The sequence below is a fragment of the Excalfactoria chinensis genome, chromosome 2, assembly GCF_039878825.1.
Source record: "Excalfactoria chinensis isolate bCotChi1 chromosome 2, bCotChi1.hap2, whole genome shotgun sequence".
NCBI classification, from domain to species: domain Eukaryota; kingdom Metazoa; phylum Chordata; class Aves; order Galliformes; family Phasianidae; genus Excalfactoria; species Excalfactoria chinensis.
The window spans coordinates 65,992,483-66,010,664 of NC_092826.1; the positions used below are offsets into that span (position 1 = coordinate 65,992,483).

An 18,182-nucleotide genomic window follows, 5' to 3' on the forward strand; every position below is an offset into this window, starting at 1 on the left:
TAAAAGCCAGGAGAAACAACAAAACAAAAGAAATGACAACAGAAGTGGTAGGAAAGATCTAGAAACTAAAATGAACCTATTAGATTAGACATCTTTCTATGAGATAAGAGATAATTCTTGTTGTCTTACTTGGCTGCTTTAAAGTTTCCTGCATTGATTAAATGTTAGTTCTGAAATTAATGTATTTAGTTACCAAATAGCAATACCAATACTCAAACTTTCCTATTTAAATTTATTGAAACAGAACTGCAGGACAGAAAATAAGGAACAGATAATGCATCTAAACTTTGTACCAGCTTTGTACTTCAGCAGAACATCCCAAATGCTACGGCGGGAACATGGATCTACTCCACTTGTGGGCTCATCTAGAACAACAGTCTTTGAGTTTCCAATAAAGGAAATGGCAATTGATAGTCTCCTTTTCATTCCCCCAGAAAGGGCTCCAACAGGTTTGTATTGGTGCTGGGATAAATCCACATCTTCCAGAGCACTGAAAAAGGAATACAGATGCCTGACCAAGTTTGGAAAAGCTTTCAGGTCATCTCATGTTGTCATGGTTTTATGATCATCAGTATTCCACATCATCACATCATGTAGTGTACTGGGGACTAAAGTGTTAATGCCCCAGGTCCACACAGCAAAGAGAAGAAACTACGTTCCCCAGAAGACTGTTTGCTGTGCTGATATCATCCCCGCACAGGGGGAACACATATAAGGTGGTGTTGGGTCATCTGACTTTCTCTTGCTTCCCTTCAGCTTTGCTCTTTGCCGCTCTTTTGCTTCACTGCTGCTCAGGATTACATTTACTGTAAGGCTTATAGCTTTCAGACACTCTCTCATTATACCTGATTATTGGCTTCAACTCTAATTATTTTGCATTCCGATACTATATTTAGTAAAATTAGTTTGTTTCTACTCAGATCATTGCCGCTGTTTTTTTCCTAATTATTTCAGGGTCCCGTTTCCCTCCTCTGGAAGCCTGGGTTTTGTGAAATCCCTCTGCCCCACTAGTCACAGAACTGGGCCAAACCAATCCATAAACTGGTAACACATGTCCACTCACTGCAGAACAATCAAAAAAGTCTGTAGAGAAAAGATAACAAAATGCTACGTCTGACTGATTTTAGAGTTTGGTGACAAAAATTAATAGAAAACAGCTTTATTTTCTGCCTACAAACAATAATACCTGCCACTGCTGAACTATTCTGTAACAGTACTGGGCCAGATAAGAATCATTTTTAAAATTAAGCTTAACAGAATAAATAGTAGTTTGTTTATTGATTGAAGCAAACTCTAGATTATGGGTCCCTTAAACCCTGAGTAAAGATTATTAGTTTCACAACTCAAGCAGTGCTTCAGTTTTTGCAACTCTGTAATCAACTTTAAAAATGCCTGTAGTCATTTGAATATTTGCAGTAAATGATAGGGTAACACTACTTCTTTTTTATTAGTAGCATTATTTTTTAAGACATGTTTTTGTGAAGTAAGCAGATTAACAATTCCCAGGTAGAAGATCACTACTTTGAGAAACCTACTTCAAGCTACTTGGAGGCTCCTGTATGAAGCACTGGGAGGTGCCTTACACACACACACACACACACACACACATCTCAGCCTTGGCCCTTCAACTGTCTCACAGTGGAGCAGGGTGTGGGCATATGCTCAATGAGGACAACACTGAAAGACCACTTACTTACTTTCATCACACTAAATATCTGGTCACTGACCAAAAAGCTTTCAGTTTCTTTCAGCCTGGCAAACAAGATATAACAGGCTCAATGGTCCTAAAGTAATCACCCAAATCATTTGAGTGAATATGCAGATTAATATATTTTGTAACAGTTGCTTTGCAGATATATAACCAGGAAACTGATGAATATTTATCTCTTTAAAAGCTGCCTTCTTTTTATTTCTTTAACGAAAAGCTTCTTTTTTTTTTTTTTCCTTCCCCATCTTTATATAAAGTATTTTACGGTATTTATTGTCTTAATATTTTTTTTCTTAGTGGCAAGGCCTGCAGAGTCTTGAGCATGCTTATGTGCCATTACTATGACAGACTTCTGCTGAATTTACAGATCAGCAGACTAAGTACAATAAAATATAGGATATTAATTTGTATAAATTTTAACTAAGCACTATGTTTGGTTTTCCCTTGTGTTTTGGAGTCATTTCTTTTGCTTCAAGAGAGACTGCAGCGCCTCATGCCAGAGGTTTTTCAGATCAAAATTTTAAAGTAACAGGATTTTATAACAGCTATGAAAAAGGAAAGCCACCTTGTCTTAAATCAATCTGCATATGCCTAATTGTACTCTAAAGAAAAATCCCATCAGCTTGGCATTCCCATTGACGTGTGAAAATGCCCAGCCCTCCTCACAGGCTAGCATGCATCCAAAGGTAAGCAATATTTACACCAGCATACTATTAGAAAAGCATATATTTTGTTCCTAAATTTCAGAGAAATGTAAGAGAAATAAAAAATAATAAAGTCAGTGTGTACTTAACTGGAGTCTCGGGTTAAAAACATATTAGTTTAGCTTCCATCTGCCTATCCAGTAACAGCAAGAAGGTAAGGCAGACAGTGTGAGGCAGGAACTGCTACAGCTGCTACCAGGCTAACTATCTTCTCTTCAATCAAAATGTGATCATTTGATAGTTCGGTGTACCAGATTTTTAAACATTGACAGTTTCACGACAAATATATGCAAGTAAAGGCTAGAAAGTAGAAAATCAATTCTCAAGGTACAATTTGAGAATGCAAATTGTGATAAAAACTCATGGAAATCAATCTTGTGGTTTCCAGTTGCTTCTTTTTCCAATTTTGCCTTAGCACTTTTGCTTAAGTGGTTTGCAATAGATGAGTGATTTACTTGACAGATTTCAACCAATGAAAGAACTCTTACCCACTGACTTGCTGATTCAACTGTTCATTTGTCCAGCCAGGTGCCTTCACTGATCCATAAAGGAGCAGATGTTCTCGTACTGTGAGTATGTTGAACAGAACATCATACTGTGGGCAAACACCCAGCTCTGACCTGATGGCAGCCAGATCAGTTTGTATGTCCTTTCCATTGATAAGAATGGTACCAGAGCTGGGTGGATACAGACCAGTCAACAGTGATCTGATGCAAGAAAACAAAAGAAAATCAGCATATAAGTATGTCTCACACTTGGATACAAGTCCATGATATCCATCCTCGGGTTCTAAGGGAACTGGCAGATGAAGCTGCCAAGCCACTACCCATCATATTCAAAAGGTCATGGTAGTCTGGTGAAGTTCCTACTGAGTGGAAAAGGGGAAACAATTCCCATTTTCAAGAAGGGGAAAAAAAGAAGATTCGGGGAATTACAGGCCAGTCAGTCTTATCTCTGTGTCTGGCAAGATCACAGAGCACATCCTCTTGAAGGCCCTACTAAGGCACTTGGAAAATAAAGATGAGGTGACTGATGGCAACCAGCATGGCTTCACCAAGGTTAAGTCACGCCTGACAAACTTTGTGGCTTTTTATGATGGAGTTACAGCAGCAGTGGATAAAAGAGCAACTGATGCCATCTGCCTGGACTTGTGCAAAGCATTTGACACTGTCTCACATGACATCCTGGTTAGCAAATTGGTGAAAAAATGGATTTGATGGATGAGCCACTTGCTGGATAAGGAATTGGCTGGATGGTCACACTCAGAGTTGTGGTCAGTCCAAGTGAAGACCAGTCACAGGTGGCATTTCTTAGAGATTGGTGCTGGGACCAGTGTTACTTAACATTTTTGTAGGCAGTGTGGACAGTGGAACCAAGTGCATAATCAACAAGTTTGCAGATGACACCAAGCTGAGTGGTGCACTTGACACACTAGAAGGAAGACATGCCATCCCAGATGGACCTGGACAGGCTTGAGAGTTAGGCCCATTCCTACCTCATGAATTTCAACAAGGCCAAGTACAAGGTCATACATGTGGGTCAGGGCAATTGCAAGCACAGATACAGGTTGGCTGGAGAACAGCTTGAGAGCAGCCCTGAGCAAAAGAACTAGGGGGTGTTGACTTATGAGAGATTCAACTTGAACCAGCAATGTGCACCTGCAGCCCAGAAGGTCAACTGTATACTGGGTTGCATCAAGAGAAATGTAACCAGAAGATCAAGGGAGGTGCTTCTGCACATCTACCTTGCTCTCGTGAGATCCTACCTGGAGTATTGCATTCAGTTCTGGAGCCCCAGTACAAGAAGGACATGAAGTTGTTGGAGAAGGTCATCAATACAGTTTAACAATTAGAGGAAAAATGCTAATGTTTTTGGCTCTTACTCTCCCCCCCCCCCCCCCAACCTCACCCCCCTTCAGGATCTCAGCAACCCTTCATTCCCTCACTTCCTGAGTCACTTTTCCCAGCCAAATTTAGTAGTCCGTTATTTCTTTTTCCACATGTATATTCTCATTGAGGAGTAATTGCTAATGGGTTCCCTGTTCTACATCATTGGTTTTATTTAAGTTGATCAGAATTAATAAAAAGTTAGAAATTCACATACTTCATAATTCAGATGTTTTTCATTCTATTTCAGTCTCTGCTCAGGAAGCCTCTTGCAACAACCAGAAGTAAGACATAAAAACCCTTAAGGCTCTACATATTCTGTGTGACTAGAGTACATACAGGATGCCAGAAAAGAACACTTCAATGAGAGGCACTCATCTTCACAACCAAGTATGCCCAGCTGCTACTGAACAATTTCATCATAGTATCAGTGACACAGAGGACATAATTCATTACACTGCTTTTGTCATAGACATATTGCCTTTACATTTCACATGTTATGGGGAGTTTAAAAAGTAAAGGATAATATTTATTTTTAAAATAGCCTAAACAGAAACAATTGCAGGGAAGAGATCACAAATGTTTTGAATTAAGAAAGCATAATACAGATCAGAAGGAAACATAGCACAGTTAACTGGCAGACTTACATAACTGTTGTTTTGCCAGCTCCATTAGGTCCCAAGAGCGCTGTTATTTGACCTTTATGGAAAGTGAGGCTGAGGTCTTTAACAGCAGCCTTATGGTTATCCATGTGCTCTTTGGTGAGAGACAGCAATACAACACCAATGGTGGCTCCTTCTGTGCAAGTGCCCTTCCAGCCTGGAGATGCTAACTCTGTAAAGGGAAGAGCAGAAGACCAAGAGGATCTCCAAATATCAACACATATACAAAGGGAATAACAAGTTAATGAAAACATTGTTGCCATTTACTATAAACCTGAACAGATGTTCAGATGCTCTAAAGTCACGTAAGCCCAAATGAAATGAGAGATCCTGTACCAGTTAGTATTTGCTAACAGTTTGGCCAATTTGCAGTTTTAAGAAGCAGTCTAACAGAATTACACCAGGCTGTATGAATGTCCACATCTTCTCCGTATGGTCATAACAAAGCTGTATTATCTTTTATTTGTGATAGAAAAAAAAAATAATATATATATATATATATATCATCATTTTATGTTATTACTTTATGCTAATAAATATGTGAAATTTATGTGTGAACTTTTTCCTATGTCAGTCAGGTTTCAGGCATATAACACTGATATAACATTAACAAGCCAATTAACCCTATTAATTTTCTCACTCAATAAAGCAAAGCAGATCTCTTTGAGGAGAACTGTATCCAATTATGTGTTCCCCAGCTCAAGAAAGAACTTCTGGAGAGAGTCCAGTGCAGGGACACAAGGCTGATGAGGGGCCTGGAGCATCTTCATTGTGAAGAAAGGCTGAGAGACCTGAGTCCTGGAAAAAGACTGAGAGGGTATCTTAATAGATGATGGGGCTAAGGTTCATTTCAGTGATACTCAGTGACAGAACAAGGGCCAATAAGCAGAAACTGAAAGACAGGAAGTTTAAGATGAAAATGGAGGAAAAACGTATTTACTGTCAGAGTGACCCTGCCCTGAAACAATCTACCCAGAGAGGTTGTGATGTCTCCTTCTACAGAGACACTCTCCTGCGTAACTTACTGTAGGGAAGTAACATGACCCAAGTTGGCTTCATACACAAGAAGAAAAGTTTAGCACAAGTATCTCCACTTTCCAAATGTAAGCAGTCAGTCATAAGCCTCAAACGTATATTATTAGAATGTAATGTTTTACTAACTGCAACTGAGGAATCTGACATTTTTCTTTTAAACAAAACAAAGCATAACATTAGTCTAAAGAAATGAACTTGTTCTGGAGAATTATGAGAATAAAGATTTATGCATGACATGTATATATCTGTGTGTATATTCATATCTATAAACTGAGTTTATGATTTCAAGGATCGATTTGATTAGACTATGAATGAAGAGCTTTTTCTCCTTCCACAATCATTCATAACTCCACACAGAACTTTTGCCAAGAAACATGAGGCTACCTTCTAGCAAGGTACTACTGTGACATTACCAAGGTTTTTTCTATTCCACTCAGCTTCCCTGTCTTCCTGGTTAGGAGACTAGATCTATCAAGAATATACATAATTGCTCTTTCCACTGCATCTTAAATTTGCAAGCACATGCTGGAACTCAACAGGTGAGTTACATGCAGATTCAACCTCAGACAATGCATCTTGGGCAAGCTTCAGAGGAATAGTTCCCTATAATTTGCAAACACTGTAATGATCACCCTAGGACTTATCCTGAGAGAAGCAATTCCAGGTGCATACCCAATACTCAGGTCTCTGTAAGCCCATCTCTTACCATCAGACCCACACTCTGGTGCTTTTCACTGCCACTGAACTGGCTCTTACCTGTGCTCTGTGGAACAAATGCACGAATCAATGATGGGAAGCTTGTCCAGGAGCAAATCATTTTGCTATTGAAATCTAGTTATCCATGAATGCACTTATCACATTTTATCAGTACTAAAAAGCTCAGTTCTCATGAAATGGATCACACTTCTTTGCATGCATGGCAGCATTAGCATACAGGCAGTTTATGTTACACAGATGTGCTGTGTATTAGAACGAGCAAGAGACTTGAGACTAACAGATAAAACTGTATGCAATAACTTGAGTAGCTTGAAACAAATATCAGCTGTACAGTAGTAACTTCAAAAGTAGTGGAGTTTTTCCTCTTTATACAGTGGGTGTGGAAATGCAACAGCAAACTCAGAGATTGTTCATCCACAAATATTTGAAAGCATCTCAAGACTTTCTGAAATTTGCACTAAGAGATATCAGTGCATAAAACTGCTGAATAACTCAGCTTCTTCATATATACTACAGACAACTGGATCATTTCCAAGCTACTGCAACTTCTGGGAAAAAAAAAAAAAAAAAAAAAAAAAAAAAAAAAAAAAAAAAAAAGACAATTCATCATGTTGTTCTAAGAACAAACTGGGAATATGGGAATACAGAAGGGGGAAGGTGACTCACTCCTTCACTCATAGTAAATGAAATGTGAGAAGGTCAAAGACATCTAAATTTTAAGTAACCAAATACAAAACAGAAGAGCAGAGAAAACATCTGAAGGCAAATAAAGATGTAATTACAATAGTAGCTTCTTAAACAGAAAGCTAAGAAACAGAGACAGAAAAAGCAGTGATAATAGAAGAGGAAAATAAGAAAGGGAAATAAGTGCAAATTATAAAGAAGAAGAGGGAGCAGAAGTGGAAGAAAACTGCACTGCAGGAAAAAAATTAATAAAGCACAAGACTCTTCAGATTCAGTAACAATATGAAAAGGTATAAAAATACCTCAGGTTGTCCTAACAAAGCAAAAAGGCAATTCAGAGACAAGATGAATCTTAGAGATACTTATTTTACATATTCTGGAAGAGTGCATTTGCATATAGTAGTTTTAATTAAACCATTCAAGTATCATAGATGATAGCACAATTAACAGTATAGATTGATCATAGTACACACTAAGTAATGGAAAAGAGAAAGGTGTGAGTTCTATAAGTGTAAGGTATAGGACCAAGCAATACAAATGCACACTGATAAAAATCAACATACAATCCAGGAGAGTACTAAAATTCTGTCATGACTACAAACCTTTCTGTTTGAAGTTTTCATTGAAGAAAAACACATTAGAATTCATATAATGTTTTCTCATCCTCGATAAACCACACAGATTCTTCCAGTAGGAAACAGTAAAGGGAAAGTACCAACAGTTCCTTAGTCCATCTTTTCCTACATGAAATAGCATTAAAAATAAATAAATAAATAAATGCAAAATTCATAGGTTTTTTGTCGTTGTTGTTGTTGTTTATTTATTTACTTTTCTATGTGGACTAGTAATATCCTATCATTTCTTAAAAAGAGTTTGTAATAGCATTTAAGTTACTCTTAGTTGAATTTAACAAATCTTTAGAAAGTGGAAAAAAGTCACTTGGCAATAATATCCAATCCTGCCATAAAATTATGACAGCTCAGAAATACTGTGCATTACCCCATCTCCAAACAAGGTCTAAAGTGTGTGAGAATTAAGAGATTTTCAATATGTAGACACGACCAGTTCTTCTTATATATTATGAAGAATGGAAAAAACACCAAACTGTCCGCTATCGTAAACAGTTTTATTATTTTAATGATAATCCCTTGCACCAATGCACCAATCATTTTTCCATCACTACATGCAATTTAAACAAATTAGACAAGATAAAAGACATTTATTTACTCACACAGAACAGGCAAAGGCATGGCCTTCCACACAAATTAAACTTTGACATTGTCTGGTCCTTCCAAGTTTATCTTAACAATCACACAGTACTCTCTATGGAGTTGCATCTCACTGATATTGAATAGCAGGTATCGATTTAAGCTAAAATTTGTAAAATCTGGGCATACACTCCAGACAAACCTATCAATCAATACAGATTTTTCCTTTTCACCAAACAAGTATCTAGGAGAAAATCTGATACATGCATATCAACGGAAAGAAATTTAAAACACCTAGCAAGGCATTATAGGGCTGGAACACCTCTCCTAAGAAGAAAGGCTAGGAGAATTGGGGTTGTTCAGGCTGTAGAAGAAAAGCTGTGGATGCTCCTTGGTGTTCAAGACCAGTTTGGACAGGACCCTGAGCAATCTGGTACAGCAGGTGGCAACTATGTCTCCAGCAGGGTGGTTTAAACCAGACTGTCTTTAAGGTCCCTTTCAACTTAAACCATTCTATGATTTTATGAATCATCAGGCTGTATATTAGGAAGAATTTTTTCTAAGAAAGGGTGGTGAGACACTGGAACAGGTATACCAGAGAAAGGGAGGTGTTTAAGGAATGAGTAGATGCAGTAGTTAGGGACATAGTTTAGTAGGCAATATTAGTAGTAGCTGGACAGTTGGAAGAGAAGATATTAGAGGTCTTTTCCAACTTTATTATTTCTATTATGCCATATTTGTCATACTTATAAACAAGGCTGATTTCACATTTGGCTACAAAAGTGTTTGTTGTTTTTTTTTTTTTCAGTACTATTCAATATTTATTGAGAAGAAAGCCCTTCTAACCAGTTCCTAAGTGCAACCAGGCTGTTTTGGCACATAAAGCCTTACTCAGACAAAATACAAGGTTTTGTTTTAGTTGTAGTTGTGTACAAGGAAGAAAGCCATCTCGATCAATTCAGTTCAGTAATTGCACCCATAGATGCTACAAAAATATATAATAAGAATTCTTACCTAGGATAATATTGCTGAAATACCAGCCACCTACAGAATACAAAATGGAGTCGAATAACATCATCCAGCAGGTACATCCAAAGGTCATGTATCCTCCTTGCACCATTGGCTGGTACATGTTATTCCACTGAATTCCTGGTAGCAGTAGTAAGAGCAATAATTTTTAGAAGGTCAGAGCTAAATACAGAATTAAAGACCACAAACATCAAAAACATACACTTCTGGGTATTTAAGCACTGACAGAATAAAAAGTATGTAATAACAGTAATCACAATGAATAGAAATGAATTGCTATGCCACTCAAGCCTCTGTTTCGAACAGCAGGTGACACTTTTACTGAGAAAATGCAGAGAAGTTGCTGTAGAAAGGTTATTTATGGAGAGTTAGATGGTCCTTAATTTACCAAAAGAAAAAGAATTATGACTGACAAAATGAGGTGCTGACTTCTTCAATAAATCAGGTTTTAGAATATATTTTGGTGATATTACAAGTAATTGATTACACAAAGATGTCTAAAATGCTAAATCTGAAAACTGTAAATTTAACTAAGAAGCAAGTATTTGTATGCTCTGAGTGTACTAAGAATTAAACTGAAACTACAAGCATGCTAAATAATTGCTTCATAAAAGTATTTAATTGCAAAGACGTGAAAAGAAGAAAGAAGGTGGAAAAAATTATCACCACAGAAAGCTATCATATTTGTAAAAGGAAAAGTAAAATAGAAGTAAACAAATGGTAGGATTGTATTTTTCTTCTTTTTTTTTTTTTTTTTAAATGGGAAAATGCTACTTTGCAGTAAAGGAGTCACGACGACACTGGTTCTGCAATCTTCTTCTACTATTTTAAAGAAGAGCTGTTTTTCGCAAGTACATTTTGCCCTTTCTTCAGCAAAGACAAATCATTTTGATGAAGTGCCCAGTGGAAAACTGCAGTATTTTTTGCAAGAAACTTCCACTCATTAACCTTTGTATAATTATGACATTTTTCCAATACTTAGTGGTTTGAAATACATATTGTTATTAGTTATTGATCCACCCTACTAGTAGTAAAATAGAGATTACATTATTTTCTATACTTAAATGCATAAAGCCATTGTAGATGTTTCTCAAGGTTCCAAAAACTTCTCCAATTTCCACATCAAAAGGGGCAGCACATAACTTAGGGATAGAAGAGTTCACTTAAACACATTTCTGTACTTGCACAGTAGCTTTCAGGGAAAATTTCACTGCCTGTCTCCAGCCTCATAGAGACAGGCTGGCTGATGCATGAGTTGAGTACAAATAAGGTTACAAATGAGAAAAGTACAAAATATTTTACATTTTCTCCTACTGTCTGGTGCATGAAGATTAAACATTTATGTTAGCATTACTTTGAGAGTGAATAACATCAAATGTTCTAACCCTGTACCATACTGTTTTCATCAGCCCCTACCATGTTATACAAGCGCGTACATTTGAACCCATACACATCTACCTCAAAGAAATATCTGTAGAAATCCTCACTAAAGAAAAAAGTGTTAGAGAGATTACTGCCATCTGTGAGGATTCTCAATCATTTGTATTGCAGTTCTAAGAGTAGTTCTAAGCCCGCTTTAATTTACTGATAGGAAGTGGCACAAGCTTAATTTGATTTTCAAGAGGTGATAACAAGGCTTTTCTCTTCCACTGTGAGATTCCTTGTTTACTTGTGCTTAAAGATCTTTTTTTTTTTTTTTTTTTTCAGGAAAAAATAAACATTTCCACATTTCTAACTCAACTCTTTTTTTTTTCTTTTATTTTTTTTATTTTTTTTGAAAGAATAATAACTTTGGTTTTTGTTTTCTTTTTTTTTTTTTTTAACTACAGAGCTTACCTATCTCTTGGCCTTCAAAGAACGTGATGAAAAACACTCCTTGCCCAAAGGCCGTTGTAGAGAGAAGACACTACAACACCAGAGGAGAAATATGATATGAGCACCAAATAATTCATTTACAACTGCTATGAAAGTCATGAAACTACAAGTAAGCAGAAAATAAATAGGCCTCTGTTTCAAATAGACTAGTGGTCATTATATGCTTTTACATTTTAACTCTACTCCCCCATATACCAGTGGTATTTGCACCAGCTTAAAGAGCTTTGCTGACCTAGTTATCAATAATGGAAAGAAGTACTTAATTTTATGGCAAGTTTTAGACCACCATAAATCCACCACATACTGAAAATATATAACATGTAACACTATAACAGCATGTAAACCAATAGACTTTCTGCAGTAAGAGCAGTGGTTCTATGCATTTCTGTAAGATCAGAATTCAGTAAGAGACAGAAGTAGCAGGAACATGTGCAAAGGGTATTACCTGCTGAGATAGCATTCTTCTGAGGGAAATAACTTCCAAGAAGAAACATAAATTATATATGCAGTATGAGAAAAGTTAAAAATGGAAAATTACCAAGTTCAGTGATGCAAAATAAAATGAAAGTAAGATCGATCATCAATGTAAAAACACTGACAACCTTGTGAAGACTGATGGGAAGATTAAAAGCATTAAAAAAATTAGTAAGCATTACTCAAGATAAAGTTCTACAGTTTGAAAGTGAGATTAAAGTTCATTCTATCCACTATTTTAAAACACAGTAATTAAATATTGTTAATTTAATATTTAACACAAAAGGCACTCATCCTGCCAGCATTCTGAATAAATAACTACGGCATAGGTTGCTACTTACAAATAATAATAATAATAATAATAAATTAAAAAAAATCATCAGTGGCATGGATTGCATGTTAATTCCCTGCCTCTTATATGCCCAAGTTTCTACCATCCCACTTGATGGCCTCTTCCCTCTCTTTAAATTCCATCCCATTTTTCATATGTTGCTGCATGACTGTCAGCAATTGCAGCATATCTGAGTTATTTGTCAATAACAGTGATTTTAAACTGCAAGTTATCTGATATCTACTTTTCCCCCCCTGTGGGAGAGAAAATGACAAAATAACAAGAAATTATTTGTGTCTTTTTATGCTTGAATACTGCAATCTTCCATTTGCACTTACATTTATGCAAAGAATTGATATATTTTATCTGACCAATTGAAACAAAAAAGTACCAAGCAGAAAAATGTTTTCCATTTTTATCATATGGCGTAGCATTCCATCATCTTAATGTGATTTCTTGTGTATATCTTTTAAAGGAACAAAGCCATAAAGTGTGAAATACAGTTTCCATTTTATGTTGATGATATTTGACGTCCAACTTGGGATATGGTACATTAAGACTGTACATAGGCATAAAACAGCTTATAGCATACAAAAAAACCAAGAAAGAACATAGATATGAAGCAATGGCAAGGAAACATATTTTCAACAGTATTAACAAGAAAACCATTAGATAAATTCCTGATCTAATCCTCAGCTGTTCTCAATTAAAAAATAAGTTAAGAAAAAAAAAATCTTTTTCCTGCAAAAACAATGAGATTGGGGATGATCATGATTCAACAGCTAGAGGGCTAGATATCTACATTCATCTTTTAAGGGATGACTAGCAACATTTACATACAGAATATAGTTTTTTCTATTAACATTGAAATCCCTACTATGATCTGTTGTAGATAAAGATGTGTAGTACATCTACTGTTGATTGGCATTAAACAACGTAAGTCTGTGCAAATGGTTTATACTAAAAGTGCTCAGAACAAATGTGAACTTTCTCAACACTTAAGATGAAATGTTTTAGCTCACAGTAGGTAATTGCATTAATTAGTCACTTAATTGCTTCTGCTTCTGGAGTTACAGCAGTTGCAACCCACTGCATTTTTTACCAAAAAGAAAACAGACCACCTTAATTCTAAATCTCCTTCAGGAAAAAAAAAAAAAAAAAAAAAGAAAAAAAAAAAAAGTGTCTAAAAAGTTTGGTATATTTATCAAATTTGCCATAAATAGGAGACACTGCAAGAGGAAGCACAGCCATGACAATAATTTGATCAAGTTTTTCTAGGCCAAAAATTAGATTAATTGGACAGATTTTTCAAGATAACAGACTGCTCATATAAATCCATTGTAGAACTAAGCAATAATAATAGAACAAATATTTTGAAGAAAAAGTATTTAGATATATTATGCACATGAGGAATCTTTCTCTACACTTCCGCACATTTACAGAATTTCCCTGAAAGCTTATTTTTTATTCCTTTTTCCAATCAAAAGATTTGCTCAATTGGCTATCAAGAAAAGAGTAACTTATTTCCAGTGAAACACAAAAGCAAAACAAAAACACGGGATAAAATAAGTAAATTATAATCTAAAGTTTTGGATTAAGGTATATGGCTGAACAAGAAAAAAAAATAGAGAAGGAAAAGAAGTATTTACCATTATAATCTGCTTGGTAAAACTCAACTGGTTCTGCAAGACCAACAAAACTATGTAGGGTAAAAAACTGGTCATATACACAAGGCTGGCACACAGAGCTGCAGTATTGGCACTGCGAAAAAAAACTCCCAAAAAATAGCTTAACATAATAACTGTCACTCCAAAATCCAGGAGAAAAAGGAAGACGAGGAAACCATTGCTATAAGCAAAGATACCACTCGCTTTTAAAATGACAGCCAGTGCACAGCTGCTTATTGTGAGCACAATTACATTCTCCAGGAACCAAGCAAAGAAGTGAATGGCTGGATGCACTCCCATTGTCTTCATATACTGAAAGATAATAACAGCAGAGGGATCTGAAGTTAGAACAGCACATTCCAAAATCCATCTTAAAAACCAAAGATTAGAGAAATTAAATAATTTCCCAAATTGAAAGAAAACAATTGAGAAGAGTAAAGATCAGTACAGTTCTTTAATATATATATATATATCTACATAAAATTTACTATAAAACCCTCAGTCTGTCAATATGCTTATCACCTGCTGAGACTAGTTCTTGATCTACACAAATAGTTCCCTCACTTTTTCATCCTCCTTCACATTTCTGACAATTACATAGTGCGTAGCAAGTTTTTAATTTAATACACACAGATTTATCATATTAGGCCAAATATGTCTAAACATGTAAAAGAAGCCAAAATATCAACCATTCTAATCACAAGACTTCAAGTTTCCACCTTCAAATTTTATGGATCTTTTGCTATGGAAAATATTTGCAAACTAGGTGGACTGACACTCAAACTCAGCAGCTAGAATCTGAAGTTTCTACCCAGAATAAAAACAAGAAAAAACTAGAACAGCTAGATTTGCGTGTACACAAACGTACCTAAATGTTTAATGTTTTGTATCTCAGCATACTTCACATTTTATTTTCAGAAGCTTAGTTCTCCCTTACCTCTTCAAGATGAATTTCTTTTTCATAAACCAGCTTGCGAACCATACTAGCAACAGAAACCATCCATGTTAACATCATCATAAGTGGGAAAAAAAATCCTATATTGTTCAAAAATCTATGAAAGAATATATATGCAGAATTGTTAGCCCGAGATAAAGGATTCTGAAGTATTGTGTAATACTGAAACTATTCTCACATTATGCATAAGATAAGATCTGACACAAGCAATTAGAAATATTCTTATTCAGTTAAACTCAGTTATATTTCATGCAACAAGCTAAATCCACGTATTTTTATAATTCTATATTTGCATGTGACAACAGAACTAATGTAATCTTTCATTAGGACAGAACTCAAATACGTGCATTAAGCAACAACATGAGACAGCCAATTTTTACTCCATTGAAAAATGTCTCATCACCAATTATAATTTCTAATACTCAGGATGTTATGATGATTTTACAAAGAACAATCCTCCAATTTTTCTTTTGCTTATACAAATTTTGCACCATATTTCATCACAGTGATATTGTGAGCCAATTCTAATTTTGCAAATAGGGCAACTGATAATGAAATATGTGCTCCCTTTAGAGTATAAGCTGATCACAAAACATGTTGACGCAGTTTCTGTCCAGCAGACTATTATAAAGTATAAATGCAAATACCTTGGAGGGGATCATTTAGCATCATGTGTTGCAGTCCCATCTCAACATTTGCAATACTCGTACTGAACATACTGGTTCAGTTCTGCATTAGGTTACATATTAAGTCATTACAAAGATCCACTAGCTCACTAAGTTCTCTAGTGTTAGCCCAATTATATAATTGAATCAAGAAGTCCAAAGCTTACTTACAGATCACTGGTATGACAAGGATAAGGCATGGCTTGGACTTGAATTGCTGGCTCTGAGATATCTAAACCAGTCTGTGCTGAAATTATTGCCCTTTCAATCATGTCTTGAAGAGGAATAAAGATATGATTGTATTTAAACCCATCAGATGGCAGCTTTTGGGGGTGAGATTTCCACGCTGGGTTTTTAATCAAATCTGTTCTCATGCTGTAGAGAATGCTGGTTCTAATTGTATATGAAATGTGCTGTGTAAGAGGACTGCTGGAATCTGGCGTCTTGTTCTTGGATTCACTGAAAATGATACCTGACAAGAAGAAAAGCAGTTAATACTCAAGCCTAAATGGCATATTATTTACATAGCCAACATAGCTAATTCCTGGTCTTTCAATATCTCCTGACCCCCATTCAAGAATGGTGGGTTTCATACAGTCCAACATTTTTTTCACATTCATATTCATTCACACTAAATGTGTTTTAAGTAACTGTTTTACATAAGAAAATTACTGTTATTTGCTTTTTTGAACTGTAGTCTCTTCTCTTTATATCCATACAGAACCCGTTCATGAAGACTAACTCTCATTCCATAAAAGAAAGCAGTTACAAAATTTGTCCAAAGGTTAACCATCCTGGGAGACAAGGAAAACAGTACCAATCCATTATGATTTTCTAATATCTGAGTTAGTTACTTCATTTCTGCTTTAGCACAGAAGAACTTGCATGTTTCTCTTTTCCAGCACAGTAAAAAGCACATAGAAAAGTTCGATCTGTAGCTGGAAAGGTTAAGTCAAGTACTTGGCTTTTTTTTTTTCTTTTGGATGGCAGATATTTTAGTTTTTCCTGATGAGTGTGAAAAGTTGACTTTCTTTTTTTAGGAAAGGAATGATATCGCACTGATTCCTTGACTCTCAGAAATAAAAATTATATTTTACTCCACTGGAAATATATATATATTTTTTCAAATTCATTTTCCCATTTAAGAAATCATTTAATTTTCTAAGACATCTGATAAGCATATTACAACTTCAAAGGCTAAAAGGAAAGCAAGGTAACTTCAACATCAGTTTCTCATCTTAAAACAGAAAGTAACACAAGTCTATTAATGAAAGTAGTTGTGCAGTGGGCAGATTAGGTCCCTCAAAAAGCCATCTCCCATGTTCTCTTAAAGCATGTATGAGGCCATGATACCACAAAAACATGAGGCTTATGTCAGGTTTCTTTTCTATATGATCCTCCATTATTTAAGTGGAAGCAAAATAGACCTACAACATGACAGTTTCATTCTGTGTTGGGTTAGATATCTGTTTCTTCCCTTGAAGGGACAGAAAATTTCATGCCCTATGAAGATTCCTTGAGAAATTCTATTTCTCCTATCATATGGACCCTTGATTTTCCCCAGGGAGGTGGTTGAATCGCCATCCCTGTATGTGTTTAAGAGCCGTTTGGTTGTGGTACTCAGGGATATGATTTAGTAGAGGTTTGTTGTTGTTGTTTTGTTTTGTTTTGTTTTAGAGATAGGCTACTGGTTAGGCTGCGGTTGGACTTGATGATCTTCAAGGTCTTTTCCAACCTGGGTAATTCTATGATTCTATGATACTGATCTAAGGTTTCATTTTCACATGCTGCAAGCATGGGTACTGTGTGAGTGACTGAGCAAACATTGGATTCCAGACTGAAAAGTTATTCTTAAGTTTTGGTTTGGTACAATTGTCATGTTTAGTTCTCTGCAACTGCTTTGACATTACTCGTTTTGTACTTAAAGGAGTCTAGAGAGGCAATAAACAAACCAAACAACAGGGGAAAAGCATTATACAGACAGCTTATACAGACTTAAAAGGAGACAGTACCTTTTCCTCTCATCTAGGAAGGCTACATGTAACTTAAGACCATTTATGCAGAGAATGTGTGTGTAGTAAGAAAAAAAAAAAAAAAAAAAAAAAGTGCTTGTCATTTCAACTCTGCAATTAATTAATTCTTGGCCATAAAGGCATGATGCAGAGAAAGCATAGAGAAAACATGTAAAACAAAGATGGAAGAGAAATAACATCAATTTCTTAACAATTAATTTGCTCTGAATGAACGTATTTATTTCTCTGAGGTGCTGGTTCAAGAACTAGATGTGTAACAGACAGCAACTAAACTCTAATGTGTTTTGTCAACATGCATTTTAAACGCGATACTTACTAGCCAAAAAATTATTTTGCTGCATGAGTTCATGAGCTTTTTCCTCCAATTTATCAACAGACTCAAAGGGCTGGAAACGATCCAGTAGTACACAAGAAGAAATATTTACTATGAGCTGTGACAACAGGTCAATTTGTCTACTTGCTGAGCTGTTAAGCGTCTTGCCCATCATAATTTCTAAAAGAAGAGGAAACAAATTAGACTGTCTTAGCTTTGATGAATTAAACAGAACA

At 35.7% G+C, this 18,182-nt stretch overlaps 1 protein-coding gene across 1 annotated transcript in view; it reads right to left on the minus strand.

Annotated features, from left to right (window-relative positions):
• Positions 1 to 18,182, minus strand: part of ABCA13 (ATP binding cassette subfamily A member 13) — a 169,735-nt gene that overhangs the window by 89,886 nt on the left and 61,667 nt on the right. The window contains exons 23-32 of the mRNA XM_072328092.1: positions 17,950 to 18,126; positions 15,772 to 16,072; positions 14,918 to 15,032; positions 13,963 to 14,292; positions 11,470 to 11,539; positions 9,619 to 9,753; positions 7,999 to 8,136; positions 4,946 to 5,132; positions 2,901 to 3,119; positions 294 to 490 (exon numbers count right to left, since the gene is read on the minus strand). Coding sequence (XP_072184193.1) covers positions 294 to 490; positions 2,901 to 3,119; positions 4,946 to 5,132; positions 7,999 to 8,136; positions 9,619 to 9,753; positions 11,470 to 11,539; positions 13,963 to 14,292; positions 14,918 to 15,032; positions 15,772 to 16,072; positions 17,950 to 18,126 — 1,869 coding nt within the window. The remainder of the gene's footprint in view (positions 1 to 293; positions 491 to 2,900; positions 3,120 to 4,945; positions 5,133 to 7,998; positions 8,137 to 9,618; positions 9,754 to 11,469; positions 11,540 to 13,962; positions 14,293 to 14,917; positions 15,033 to 15,771; positions 16,073 to 17,949; positions 18,127 to 18,182) is intronic.